Source organism: Bemisia tabaci, chromosome 4, assembly GCF_918797505.1.
Source record: "Bemisia tabaci chromosome 4, PGI_BMITA_v3".
Lineage (NCBI taxonomy): Eukaryota > Metazoa > Arthropoda > Insecta > Hemiptera > Aleyrodidae > Bemisia > Bemisia tabaci.
Window position 1 is genome coordinate 38982774 of NC_092796.1, and position 14928 is coordinate 38997701.

Genomic DNA, 14928 nt, shown 5'->3' on the forward strand with positions numbered 1-14928 from the left:
TTCAGGAAGCAGTTTGACTCACCAGGTTCTATTTTAAGGTCTCCTGTTTCAGGGTTCCTAGAGACTGTGATTACACCGTGGACCTTATATAATTCTTGGAGGATGTTCCACTCATCTTCCGTTACAGCTACGAACCTGGAACAATCAGTAAAATAATTAAGATAAAAGATTCCCCAAAATTCATCCGATTCAGCGTTGCCTGAAGCTATGTTGTACACAGAGTCACGTCAATATGTTGGTAGTGCTTTTAAGACAGGGGTATACCTGCAATTAGAACTAGACCTTTTTTGAGGGACAATTACAATCAAAGCCGCAAATTTCGAGTTTTAAAAGCCCCCCCTCACCCCGGATGATACGAGAATATCATGGGAATGTACGATGGAATATCCGCAACTTGCGCTTTGCACTCAGAATCGTTTGTTATTCAAATTTATATCATGTATCATGCTAAAACCGCGGAGAGCCAGGAAAAAGTCGGGAATTTTTGTGTTGAAAACATCTGAAAAGTCAGGGAATTTTCAACTACAGGAAAACTTGTCACCCTGACCATTGAAAAAGCCGCTCCAGCCTACAATTTTCTTAGATTGTGATAACACAATGTGTCACTCATTGAATTCATACACCGTCGTTGCACGGTAAGTACGTTGTTTCTCAACTGAGCCAGTTTTAGTTCCTAATTTCAAAATGTATTCCACTTGGTCTATTAAGTCACCGCTGTACCACTACACTACTGCGCGGGCAGGGATTTCGCGAGCGGTGAACTTGAAGTTGCTCGTCGCGTGCGTGGGTGTGATGCTGTGCCATGCCTGCGAATTTCGGCTGCGGCCATTTACATAATATACTAATTCTTTATTAATTGCCCCCCCCCCCCTTCACTTTTCGGAAAGGCATCCTCCCCTCGTCCTCCCCTTCTCCTCAAGAGCACAGCGACACCAATGTTGCCAAATCTACGACTCTTCGTGCCTCTCGAGCGAGATATTCTGAAGTCATACGAAAGCAGAGAATGCGTAAGCGTTAACGTCATTTAAAACGATACAGCAGTAAGTCTACATTGAACCGCAAGAGAGGTGTACTTACTGCTGTTTCTACCTCACTTAAGTATCCCGTAGCCAACCTCACTCCTTCTCCCCTTACATTAACTGACTTGACCCCTCTCTTATCTTCATTAAAAAATAACACAGAAAACCTGAAAAATCACTAAATTTTTCTAAATTTTCTTACTTGAAAAATACCCGTTTTCGTTTAAAATGGGAGGCTTACTTGATCCTGGTTCCAACCCCCTCTACATAGACTCCGTACGCCAAACAGCCCCCCCCCCTTAAAGGCTGACTTGAACGGCCTCTGCGGGCCGATTATTGAAATTGATAGGCAAAGCTATGGACAATGAAGACAAAAAGGATATGGTGGGAGCCTATTGGTGGAAGCGGGTGGTTGCAATGGACAAAGGAGGTAAGTCATAGACTAACCAACGGCAACCGACAAAAGACCCCGACTGTTAGTCCATCATTTTACCTCTTAGTCTGTAAGAACCACCTGTTTCAACCAATAAGATTGCTCCATACTCCCTATGTCATCTTCGTCCATAACTTTATCTATCAATTAAAATAATCAGTTCGCTGGTTCCATTTTTTCAAAACTTCGGTGTCACGGACACAAAGATAAAGAATTCGCGGCTTCCGACCTCCGTACACTGAAAAAAAATTCTCGACGTTTTTACCGAGGTCCGTTGGTACCTTTACCATCTCACTTTTTTACCAATTATTGGTAATTTTACCTAGACAGACTGGTAAGCTTACCTAAAAATCGGTATTTTTACTGTTTTTTTTTTTTCAGGTAAGAATACCACTTTTATTGGTAATCAATTCCCGGTAACTTTGCCATTTTATCTCGGTAATTCTACCATAGTCGATAAAAAATATTGGCGTTTTAACCAAGGTCCAGTAAAACTACCGAGAAAGTTCAATAATTTTACCGAGATTTCTCGGTAAAATTACCAATTCCATAAATGGTAATTTTACCAAGAAAAAACTGGGATCAAATAAAATAGAACCCTGAATTCTTGGTAATTTTACCCTTTTCTTAGTAAATGCACCAAGATTTGTTTTTTCAGTGTGCTCCATACTCCCTATGTCATCTTCGTCCATAACTTTGTCTATCAATTTAAATAATCAGTTCGCTGGTTCCATTTTCTCCAAACTTCGGTAACACGGCCGCAGGGCGCAGGGTTAAAGAAATCGCAGCTCCCGACCTACGTGTTTGAATCTGCGGGGGCGAGCGAAGACTCGAAATCGCGGCATCATGGGCTTCGGCCGGGGCTGGCGCATTTGCATAATTGCGATCCGGTAACGCGCTAAGATAAACACTCGGTCGACATATGGCCTCACGATTAATTCCTCGTCGGATCGGGCCAAGTGGTGACTGGTGACTCGGTGCGGCCGCCATCGGTGACTGGTGACTGGTGAGCTTCATCTCAGACGACTCACAATGAAAACCAGACGGACCCAGATCCCTTTTCGCCTGTGCAGGAGCGGAGTGGGACCATCGAGTACACTATGCACTATGCACTATGTCACTATGCACCTCTGAAACACCACTGCAGGCTAATTGTTGAAATTGATAGACAAAGCTATAGACAAAGAAGACGTAAGAGTATGGAGCGATCCTATTGGTTGAAATGGTTGGTTCCTATAGACTGAGGGAAAAAATGATGGACTACCTAAAAGGTCTCTCGTGGGTTGTCGTTAGTTAGTATATACCTCCTTAGTCCACTGCAACCATCACCCTGCCTACATATCCTTTTTCCCCCTTTGTCTATCGCTTTGTCTACCAATCTCAACAATCAGTCCTTGACTGGCGGTGCATTCCAAGCTTCCTGTTCGTCAAAACTGAGCTAACTGTGAGCCGTGCGGCATTTTTTATCACGGCGGCTCATGGAAATATCAGGAACTGGGAGTGTTTTCTGGGATTTAATAATTCAGATTGATAATTTGACTCTCGGAAATTATGGAAAATATGGTAACCAACGTAATAGTATATTGAAAAACGACTGGTACTTATGTAACGGAACAACGCAATGGCGCATGTTGTCCCTAGATACGTATCTACTTGTGCGGATTTTTGTGTAAATTTGGATGAATTCCCTGCATTGAACGAAGGTAATTGCTTAAAATATTCAAAGAAATCCGCACATTACGATAAAATAAAAGCGATAAGTTTAGCGATAGCTAAAATATAAAAAATTGGCAAAAATTGGCGACAGCTAATGTGGCTTGGTTCCTTTCTCCTAGACGCGGTCCATTTGTGCAGAAAAGGCATAAACTCATCGCCGAAGTATTCAAGCTCCCCGAAGGGTTCAGGCACTCAACGAAGCAAGCCGATCCTGAGATGCTCAACAGCTTGACTGGAGGGAAGCTTTTACACGGCCATAAAAATGCAGCTCCGACGTAATTACCCTCCGAGTCGCCGCCGAAGGGATGGAGTCGAAAAGACGCGGGGGGAGGCGCCTCTGGAACCGAAGCTCCTTGCCTCCTTAATTGGCGGGATGAATAAAAAGCGCTGTAAAATGAGGAGCGAATGATTTTCCAATTAATTAGAAACAATTAAACAAAGTTAAATTGAAAAGAGACCCGCATCGCGGCGCGAGTTTTTTCACCGCGGGGCAACGACGTAACAGCACTTAGAGATGCCCTCAGACTCGGCGCTTTCGTCGAGAGACACTTGTGTCCTTTTGATTCGACTCTGATTTTGGCCGAAAAACGATTTAAAGTTCGACGAAGCGCTCGTCTTCTATCAGATTGAGTTCGACTTTTTCCACCTTCGTTTGAGGGGTTACGCCAACTGGACGTATTTCTATCAAACGGAACTATGTGCATTAAGACATGAGCCCTGAGACCCATGAGAATACATGTATAACAGGGCTCACGTCATATTGCAGATAGTGCCGTTTAAAAGAAATACGTCCAACTGAGGAGTCTTTCTTACCGCTTTTCTTGGTGGCGCGAGTCACGCTGAGGCGTTTCGTGACTGTCAGCCGTGGTGAAGTTCAGGGACCGAGCTTGAATCTCCACTTTGCTTGGTTTTTTCGCTTTTGTTGTTGGTGCGGAAGTTTCTTGCGTACGCTGGAGGCGAGGTGCTTATGGAGTTAGGGGAAGGAGAAAATTTCAGACTTTGCAAGGGTTTCCTCTCGTGGCGATGACGAAATTCCCTTACTTCGACGTTGTACAATTTACCCTTTTTACTGAAGTTCTCTACGCCTCTGTCGAAATTCATTTTGATCCGTGTTGTCACTATATGCCGGCTGCATCAAAGACAGCTAGGACGTCGCACAGTGGGTCGAGTCAATTAGAGGGGTCAGACAAGAAATTGTTGACTAAAACTGCAAATGTTGGTGTGCAGTGCGGTTGTCCGTGCTTTCCCGGTGTATCCGTACCAGTGGCGTGGCGTGAATTGCGATGTATCGATTGTTCTGCCATTTAAACCCATGGTAAAGAATCGATCATTATCGCTGCGCTAGCTATGGTGCTGTTTATCGATCATTTTCCATAGGTTTAAATGGCATCGATAAATCGCAAAGCACGCCACGCCACTGGTGTATCCGTACTTTTTCCGTACAGTAGACACCCTTGAGAGTTCCTAGGAAATCTGTAAAGAATGTATAGGTAACGGACTACTTGATTGTTTTTAAAGCGCACTCGACAAAAACGAGATAACAGTACTTACATTGACCTTTCGACCTCGTCCTCAGGGTTGTAGAGAAGTTGTTCGCAGTCACATATGAGATGGCGATTGTCGATTGACCTGGGCGGCTCGTGTCTGCCGGACCCTCTGCAACAAAAACCAAGAAATTTATAAATTTATTTAATGAAGAAGTTTGGTGAAACTATCGATATATCTACATCGACAAAGGCTCATGGTAGCTTATCAAAACCGAAATTAAGGACAATTTGAGGGGCTCGGAGGACAAGGCGCATAAGTGCAGTTTTTGCTGCGTCGAGAAATACGTGTTTAACCTTTCTAACTTACATAGATCCTTACACGGAAAAAAATAGGTTGTCTCTAACAGCTAATGCGGTATGGTTGAAAAGTAAAAAGCCGTGAGAACCAACAAAAATAGTTGGATTCACCAGTCACGTTGACCGATGTGACCAAGCACGAATCCAATTTACCTATACGCCTAAATTAAATCCGACTGTTGCATCTTTTAGTGGTGCAACCAGCAATGTATGGTATCATACCCTCACAAGTAGGCCAAGCCAGCAAGAATCTTACGGCGGATGTCACTGTGGCTGAGATGGACGGATTAACCATCTTGACAAAGCTGAACTGGCCATCACAAAGGCGACCCAACCATCAGGTACAGTCAGCGCGGTGAGAGTTCCCGCCTGGCTGAGCTGCGGTCCGCCATTTTTCCTTTGTCACTCAGTTACGAGTTCATCACGTTGTTGTTCGGAGTCTGTGCGCTTGGCTTTATTTATCTACATTAATCCATGTGAATTTACGCGTAATTTGCCCAAATTCGTGTTCGAATCGTTTCTACAGCTGCCGTCTTGTATTTAAATCTATCTGTTTTAACTTTCCACGTATATTTTCCGAGATTTCCTAGTTACCTGTATCGACCACTTTTTGGAGGTTATAAGAGTGCTGCGATGAATCTGGCTAACAAAATGTGTGAATTCTGAAAACTTGAAGGGCGTTTCGCAAAATTGTTCTGTTATTTAGTGAGTGTCGGTTCTGTATAAAGTCATTGCGAAAGCGGGAAGATACGGAAGTCCCTTGAAAATAATAGACCAGTGATTATTGAATACTTCGTTCGTATATCTATTTGTGTTAAAATTTTAGAGAATCAAAATACTCTGATGCAGAGTAAAATTTTCCTGAGATATTTGTTGAATATAAGCTTTAATCAAAATTTGACAGTTTCTGTCCCACCGTGAACTGTGGCAATTGGTACTGCGTGTAGTTTATTTTTGTAGGTATATTTTGAACTATCTATCTACTTATTATGAAATTAAACTTTTTGTGAAACTGATTTAGTCTGTAAATGATACTTTGACGGTTAAAACAAGTTTCGTTTTGGTATCATTTACTTGAAATCGGTGAAGCAATTATCCGCTATTTCTCGTCAAATTTGCTTAAACTGCCAGTAATGGGCCTGTTGCATGCAAGAGATACAGCCGCGCGAATAGACTTTTTAGAGGTTAAATGACACGAAAATTACGATGGTCACATTAAAAAAGTCTGAAATACACTCCTTACTGCGCAATTTGCGTTGTTAGGAACGCGCTTTTTCAAATTTCCCGCGTCTGGGGGCAGTTTTCTAATCACCGGAAACGAGCAAACGGCGGGCTAGGTGATTTCCGGAAGATGTCGAGTCGTTGTTGTTGTTGTTGTTATTTTTTCCTTCAGTTTGTTTTCAAACCCAACGTGATCTCTTATAGTGGTCCATATACGCTTTATGCAGTAACCAAATCGATCAACTTTTAAATATCCAACGCAATCCTTCTACATTTCATTTCACGATATCACGAGCTCCGATTTTTAGGTTATGTTGTCAGTTTTAGTTGACCGGAAATAGCCGCGAGTTGCCGTTAATTGTTTCCGTTAGAAAACTGCCCCCAGACGCGGGAAATTTGAAAAAGCGCGTTCCTGACAACGCAAATTGCGCAATAAGGAGTGTATTTCAGACTTTTTTAATGTGAGCATCGTAATTTTCGTGTCATTTAACCACTAAAAAGTCTATTCGCACGGCTGTATCTCTTGCACGCAACAGGCCCATTGTATGTGTACTGGAATTTTTAATGAAAAAGTAAGTAAAAAATCTACTACTTTCATATCAAATTTGTTTCTGCTAATTTGAGTTAATATTCAAAAATATATATGTTGAGTGGATGTTAGAATCCATAAAGTTCGTCGGAGCATCTGGAATTCGGGAAGCTTGAAATTACCGTACTAGGCAGTTGGAAACGCCACACTAGCATGGTGTCAGCCGTATCGTGTAATTTACAATACTGGTATATTGGTAACTAACTAAACTGCAGCTTCATTGGAAAAAAAGCAAGAAGACAGCATGGTTAATAATAACCAAACACTGGTAAATCCGATCATATTTTTTTTTGTAGCGTGTGTAGTAGAAATTAAAAGCAGTATAAAAAAGAAAAAAACAGGCTGTGCGATTTAAAGAAATGAAACAAATGATCACAAATACAAATCTAGATTCGAATTCCCAGCAGAAGATCGACGTTGACGGTTAATTATAGATTTTTTGTGCTCCTTCATCATCGGTCGTCATAGCTCAATCGTTAGGGTGTTAGGTTAGGATTACGTAGGTCCAGGTTCAATCCCAAGTAATAGGTTGAAAAAATTCTATCGTAGTAAAATAAGTCGAGTAATATAACAAAATTCATTATTTTCATTTTTACAATTTAGCGTTCTCAGATATTCATTTTATGGGGCTCCTGGCCCCCTATTTTCCGTTAAAAGCCCCGAAAAATTGCAGCAATGACCGCTGCCCATTTTGGCAAAACTAAGCGGGCAGCGTAGCCCTCAAAATGGGTCACTTTGACATAATTGCCGAGCGCTGCGGCCGAGCGCTCGGGTTGATCTAACCATCTTCGCAGGGCTGACCCAGCCGCGCGGCATGAAGGCAGCGTCACTACCTGCTGGTTGTCGATCTAGCCAACAATTTGGTTGGCGCGGTTTTCAGCTTTCGAAGATGGTCGATTCGACCATCTTCATGGCTGCACGAGACAACCTTTTTTTTCCGTGTATGCTGGAAAGAAAATTTAAGCTGACTTTTATATGCTCAAAAACTGGAATTTGCGATCGAATTTTTCACAAAACCTACACTAGGACTAGTTTGACTTGATATCATTAAAATCTCAATTTTTTCAAAAATTGCACTTATGCGCCTTGTCCTCCAAGCTCCTCATTAAGACTTTTTCAAGAATTTTTAATAAGCCGTATGAGCAAGGACTTTCAATGACTTCCGGAAAATCTTCATGGGTGATTTCACGATTACAAAGATTGTTTAGTTGCTGAGGTGTGTCAGTATTTTCGAGGCCTTGGACCAAAATAATTGAAAAATCAGACAATTGCTTTAGAATTTTGTCCATATGTGTGATCCTGCATTGATTCCTGCAAAAACACATGAGAGGCTTGGAGGACAAGGCGTATAAGTGCAGTTTTTGCTGTTCCGTGAAATACGTGTTCGACATTTCGAAATCGCATGGATTGTTAGGGGGGTAAAGACCGTTCAAACAGACTTTTTAATGCTTAAAAATTGGAATTTGGGAGCGAATTTTTCACAGAATATGCACTAAGACTAGCTTTAATTGAAATTATTAATACCTAAATTTTTTCAAAAACTGCACTTATGCGTCTTGTCCTTCAAGCCATTCATTTGGGAAATCGTCATTCCTGAAACTTTAAAACTGAAAAATGTCGTGTCTGGTGCGCACCCGACGGATAATTTTTTCCCAGATGACGCGTAATAGGAACTACGATATTTGGTTCGGTTTAGAAATAACATATGCACTATTAGCTTCCCTATGCACTTAAGTGTTTTACCGTTGAGATACAAATTGTAGTTACTAATTTGAAAATGAAGTTCACTTCGACTATCCTTCTGCGCTGATCGGTGACGTCAGAGAGGACGGTCAGCTGAAAACGGCTGGAGTCGGCTGGTATCGGCGCGAAAAAAGTGAGGCTAAAAGATTTAGTGGAGGAGGCGCGAGTAAGCTAATAATGCGCCCTAGGCTGGGGCAAGTGCAAGGGGCGACGCATATTGCTCCGGACGCTAAGCGAGGTTGCCGGGAAAGCGTGAAAAATCGGAAAAATTGGTCCGGGAGTCCGGTATAAGGTGATAGGAACTAGTAGCGACAACTGTTCAAAATACTTTTAAAAGACTCCTACGTGTCAAAGCAATCTTGAAAAGACTGTTGAAATGTTCGCTGGAGAAACCCTTTTCGGAATATTTTTTAAAGTAAAATTTACGGGCGGTAAAATTCAAGTAAAAATGTTAAAAAAAAAAAAAAAAAACTCGTTAAAAATCAACTGTATAGTTGTTCAACACTAAAAATATTTGGGAAAAAATCTTAAAAAACTACAAAGAAATTTTAAGTTTTTGTAACACTTTTTCCTTAAATTTTACCTCTTGCAAATCTTAACTAAAACTAGCCAAACATTTTTAAATTAATTTAAAAATAATTAAAAAAATTTAAAAACGAGCAACATTTAAAAATATGAAAATTCGACCATTTAATTGGGTTCTTAGACAGTTACAAAATGTTTGCAAACAGTCTGTTTCAGCTCTCTATTTGGCTTAGGGTTGAATTGCAATCTGAAACTTCCATGCATCATTTAATGAGTTGGTTTAGTATACTATCAGCTGTATCAACTCCGTTAATTCCGCGTAAGGGCGTTGTAATCCAGATTCCCAGACCCTCCCAAATCACAACATAAAATACGGGGGCAATACTAAATTAAGACACAGAGAATATACAGGAGGTGGTAGCAAGGCAGTCATTTTGAAGAATGGCTGTGACGTAGAAAAGTACACGGACTGGCGCTCTGTTAAAAAAAAAAAGTACATTTCGTGATGGTACCTGTACACAGACATAAAACACCACTGAGTCTTACATTAAAACGCATATAATTGAACATTATAGTTACCATCACTCTCCATTTTTTGCTTTTTTGACGTACAAAACGTAATCTAACATGGTTTCACCTTCAAATCGGGACGGGGTGCCATAAAAGTTGATATACGAAATATACAGTTTTAACTTTTAAATTATTTTCAGTTACAGTTGGAAATCGATAGAAAAACAGAATGAAACATAAAAAGTCGACAGTTACGAAATTTTAGCGCCAAAATAAGTGGGAGCCTCACAACCTTTCCCGTTTCTTTTCAAATTTTAAAGAGGGCTCGGTTTTCCCACGATACCATTAACCAATTTAGAAAGGCGGCTTCATTTTTAACTGTGACGTACAAAAGTGCATTTCTCCACTTGCCACCACCTTTTGCATTTTCTCTATGGAATTGAGAAAGGTTTAAGGGTTATTTCATGAATTCTGAGTGCAAACGACAAGAAAGTTGCGATTTCGGGGGAAACTTGGCAACTTGACAGCGACGAGTTAAACGCACGAAGGGGATGCTGACTGCTGGGCCACGCAAGTTCACGCATCTGGCCTCGAGTCAAAGCGATAAATCCTCTCCCATCCCTATAAATAAAACGAAAAGTTGTGTCAGTGTGTTTCCAGAGTACGTACAACTTATTTTTTATTTTCCTCACCCGGCAAGGATATGTTGAGATTTGGTATCATCAAAATCAAGCTCTCGCTATTGTCTTTCCTGCCCACAGAGTTTCAACGGACTGACTAACTGACTATTTAAACAATTAAAAATCGGATAGCCTTGAGCAAATAAGCCACATGTTTATTGAGAGATCTTACACCTAAAGAGGGCTTAAAAGATCCTAAAAAAGACCTAGAGAGCTTAAAAGATCCTAAAAAAGACCTAGAGAGCTTAAATGATCCTAAAATAGACCTACTGAGCTTAAAAGATCCTAAAAAAGGTCTAGGGAGAGCTTAACAGATCCTAAAAGAGACCTATTACCGATTTTGCGGGACTGGCAAGAAATGTATGGTGGATAGGAAAGGTACGCATACGAAGTAGGAGACATCCTACGTCGAAAATCCACGATATTCGCTGTTTTTCAGGTCTTTGGACACTCTGGCTCGATTTCATCAAAATGTCCTCCGGCCAGTGTTCGAAACTCACAGGCGCCAACGCGCCAAATGCTCATAAAAAATCGGTCATGGCGCCTAAAATGAAGGCTCTGCGCCATCGTGGCCCCTTAAAATTACCCCCCCCCCAAAAAAAAAAAAATCATAGTTTTACTGTTGGGTGATTTTTCGAAATTTCCCCCAAGTAATAGCTACTACTAGTTCTGCAACTAAAACATCTTGCGTCTAACTTGCCACTAAATGCGCCGTGAAACATAGGAAAAAAACAATTGGGCCCCTAAAAATCGAGCTTGATGCGCCATATGGCTCCTGAAACTCCTTGGTGAGTTTCGAACACTGCCTCTGGCATTTGTGCAAAATCTTCCTCCATGGAGGGTCAAAATTCAAAGAGGTCCAAACTGCTCCACGATAAAAAACCACTATTTCACTATCATTTCACGATATTTAAGCGTCGATTTGGCAGCGAGGCCGGACCCCGTTTAAGTTCGGGAGCGGGGCGTGATCGTTCGCGACCCGCGAGTTCTTTTTGGCAGTGACTAATGGTACCTCCAACACCCCCCCCCCCCTCCCGAGGGTGGGTTTACACTCATTATGTCGAAGGGCGCGCGGGAGCTCCTCTGGGCCCTCGACTGGTCACCCGGGTCCCACTCGAAAATTAAGGCTCACCTATTCTTCCGGAAATTGACCGCACGGTGGGCTATCTGTAAGCCCTCCTCACACAATGGGCCACTAGACAAGGTACGAATTTAAGCATTCTGATACGTGTTTCATAAAAATAATTCCACGTAGAACACGATTCTTGCATCAAAAATTGCCGAAATCAACTCCTAACTAAGATAGTAACGTTTTTATTTTACATTGGTTACGGGAATTTTGAATTGCCCGGTCACAAGTGAAGCCATTCTCTACGTGAGTCAAATCAATCGCACACTACAACGGGTTTGGCAGGCTTTGTCAATCAAACATCGCTCATTTCCCACTCTTCATTGTTCAAAGTGTAAACAATTTGCTACAGCTGAGCCAAAGCGTTATGATTGAGGTTGCCACATTTTCATATCGCAGAGATGGTCATGGTAAAATGTAGATGTAGTGTGCGATGTGAATTACGTAGATTATTGAGTTTTTGTGAGCGGGAGGTTTGAATTCACGCATCAAGAATCATTAAATATTTTCGTAAGGAGTTGATTTCAGTAATTTTCGTTGCGCAAATAGTATTTTGCGTAAAATTTTGGTTGGGAAACATGTATCAGAACGCTTAAATTCGTACCCTGTCTAATGATCCAGTACTATTCTTGTCAATATCTCGAGAGAATTGAGTTAACGGAAGCCGGAAAACAACCAGTCAGTTATCATTTAGTAGGATGAGAGACTGACGGGTGTAACGTCATTTTTTGTGTATGTTTACTGCGTGGCCTTGAGGTATTAGCGGAAGTATTGATAGTGCGGCAAAGGCTCTTGGCCTCCGATGGGATCCATATAATAGGCGGATCAAGGGGGGGGGGGGGGACTTAGGGGACGTACGCCTCCCTTTCCATTGAAAATGAGAAGAAGAAAGGATGGGGGACGGAGGAAAGAATAATAATTGGTTCGTAATTTACGTAATTTCTAGACAGCCCCTAAGTTTTCTTAAGTTGACCATCCTATGCTGACAAGCTGAAGAAAACCGTCGTGCGAACATTCGAATGTTGCCAAATTTGGACAAAAATATTTGGTCTTTGGTATATTCTGAGCGTTTTTCCTTTAACTTTTCAGATATACTGGCAAAAACTAAGAAAAAAACTTTCAAAAACATCGAGAGAAAAAAACGATATGTTTCTTTTGGGAAAATTATCAATTTATTAAAAGAGATTTGGTAACGTCCGAGTGTTGGTCCGACGTCCTCTCGTAACACAGCAGTATGATGGGATCTTGGTAGAGGCGTGCGAGGACGCTGACGCCGGTTGAAACTCCTTCAAAACACGAGCTTTGCAAGAATGCCTACAATGTACGACTTTTGGCCTATAGCCGCGCCGGATCAAACTCTATCTCAAGCATAACAGTAGGAGAAAACGTGAGGAAACTTACCGGGCAGTGCCACTAATTTAGAGGGTCTAAGACAGGACCACCCTAAAGTACATATGCCTGCATTTTTGTTTTTTATGTGTCGGCATACTCGCAAAAAAAAGTCCCTAACAAGCAGCGGCATAAAAATCTCAATTTTGTGTTTTTCGATATTATGATACCCTCTTCCCGTAAAAAGCCGCTTCCGCAGATTTATTTGACTCTCACAATTTTTCCGACGGATGGTAGGAGATTTTTCTCAGATCTTTTCTTTTCAAGAAAATGTAGTCAAACTTTGTAGGCGTTTCCCTTCTGCAACCTAATTTTAATAGAAATTGGGGGAAAAGTTAGAGGGAGGCGAAACATGCACTTTAAGGAGAAAACCAACGGCAATTTGAAGACAAAAGACGTTCAGTTATGCTGAAGTATTGCGAACAGAGCCTGGAGGGGAAATTGAACACAATTTTAAAAATTTGATAAAATACGAAACATTACGAAAATTTACAGGGTTGGGTCGTGAGAGGAAAATTTAAAAAGAGCTTCAAGGAAATCACGAGAAAGTTTGGTAAACATGGAATCATCAGAAGCTATCATACGTAAAAATGACTGTAAAAGCAGACTCAGCACTAGGAAACAACTTTACGTAAAAGCTGAAAATTTCAACGATAAAATGCAAAATACAACAGACAAGAAGCTCCCAAATTTTAAAAATTGCTTACAATTTCACTCTATGACGTAGCCACTAAATCAGTCTATATTGAATTTGTTGCCAAGGAGATTTCCTTTCGAACCAAGAGGAATGATCAAGGATGAGGATTTAATGATCATACAAAAAAGTATATCAACATAATGAAATATTTGTATCATAATAATGTGTGAAATAATAAAAAAATCTAGACAAAGGAAGGGGAAGCTATCAGGAAGATCATCGTAACAATTTTGGGGGAGAAAATACGTTTTGAAAATAGAGATGCATATTTGAAATAGGGGGATGCTAAGAATTATTTCTCTGAAAAAAACTTTTTGAAAAACATGTAATATTTTAAAGGGGTTTTTTTTTAAACACTTCTTTCCTCAAATTTTACTTTAAAAAAGAGCCAAAAAGGTTCCCTAATACGAGCATTTTATCAGAATTTTAGAGAATTTTCGAAAAAATATTTTGAAAAGTCATTGCCACCAGCTAATCGGCCCCCGAGGGTGGATTATTGAATCTTTATCTAATGTACTTTTGATCGATAAATCCATGGTCACTTCGGTTCGAACTCGGTGCGACCAGTTCCTGTTAAACTCGGTCCACTTGCCCGCGTAGTGGCGATAAGTCGAGAGGTGCGTGAAGTTGTTTCCTGATGCCTCCATGCATGGATGGATGCATCTCGCGATGTGAAGGCGAAAAGGAACGAAAAGCGATGTAATTGAATGCGAGAGGAGAGGTTTAAAAACGAAACCATCAATCGCGGACGAAATTGGGAACGATGGCAGACGGACGAGAAACGATTAGTATCGCGAGTGATTAACGCACCCCAGTGCGCATCCTTCCACAGGTCGTGTTTTGCAATGAATCGATGCCATTTAAACCTATGGGAAGGTATCGATTATCGATACTTAGTAATCGATTCTTTACCATAGCTTCAAAACGAAAAATATCGAAAGCCTCGCCACTACCTTCCACCGCGTCCATCAGAACGTCATTCGATAAGATTGCCAGTTGGCTGATTGTTGAAAGAGATAGATAAAGCTACAGAAAAATAAGGCAAAAGGTATATGGAGGGATCCTATTGGTGGAAGCGGGTGGTTGCAATGGGCAGAGTAGGAAGCTGATAGACTGACTAACGGCCCTAAACTAATGAGAGACCCTTCAGTTAGTCCATCATTTACCACCTTAGTCTATAAAACCACACGATTCTAAGACCAGCGCAACTGAACCATTAAAAAAATGCTATGTCCGGACATCGGAAGAAGAAGTTGAAATCCGCAGCAAAATTAGCCGACTTTCCAGGGGTTGAACGAACATTCCCTGACTTTTCAAGAACTTTCCACTCAGCCGATTACAACATAAGCCTGCGACACCTCCACCCATTCACCCAGTCGTTAGAGGAACGGCCGAGAAGCTCGAAAATTTACCGAGTCACTGCCGCAAATTAA

General features: G+C 41.2%; 1 protein-coding gene across 1 annotated transcript in view; it reads right to left on the reverse strand.

Moving 5' to 3' along the window:
* LOC109031537 (ubiquitin carboxyl-terminal hydrolase 48) overlaps positions 1-14928 on the reverse strand; it is a 101733-nt gene that overhangs the window by 68196 nt on the left and 18609 nt on the right. Inside the window, exons 14-15 of the mRNA XM_019043101.2 lie at positions 4720-4824; positions 23-135 (exon numbers count right to left, since the gene is read on the reverse strand). Coding sequence (XP_018898646.2) covers positions 23-135; positions 4720-4824 — 218 coding nt within the window. The remainder of the gene's footprint in view (positions 1-22; positions 136-4719; positions 4825-14928) is intronic.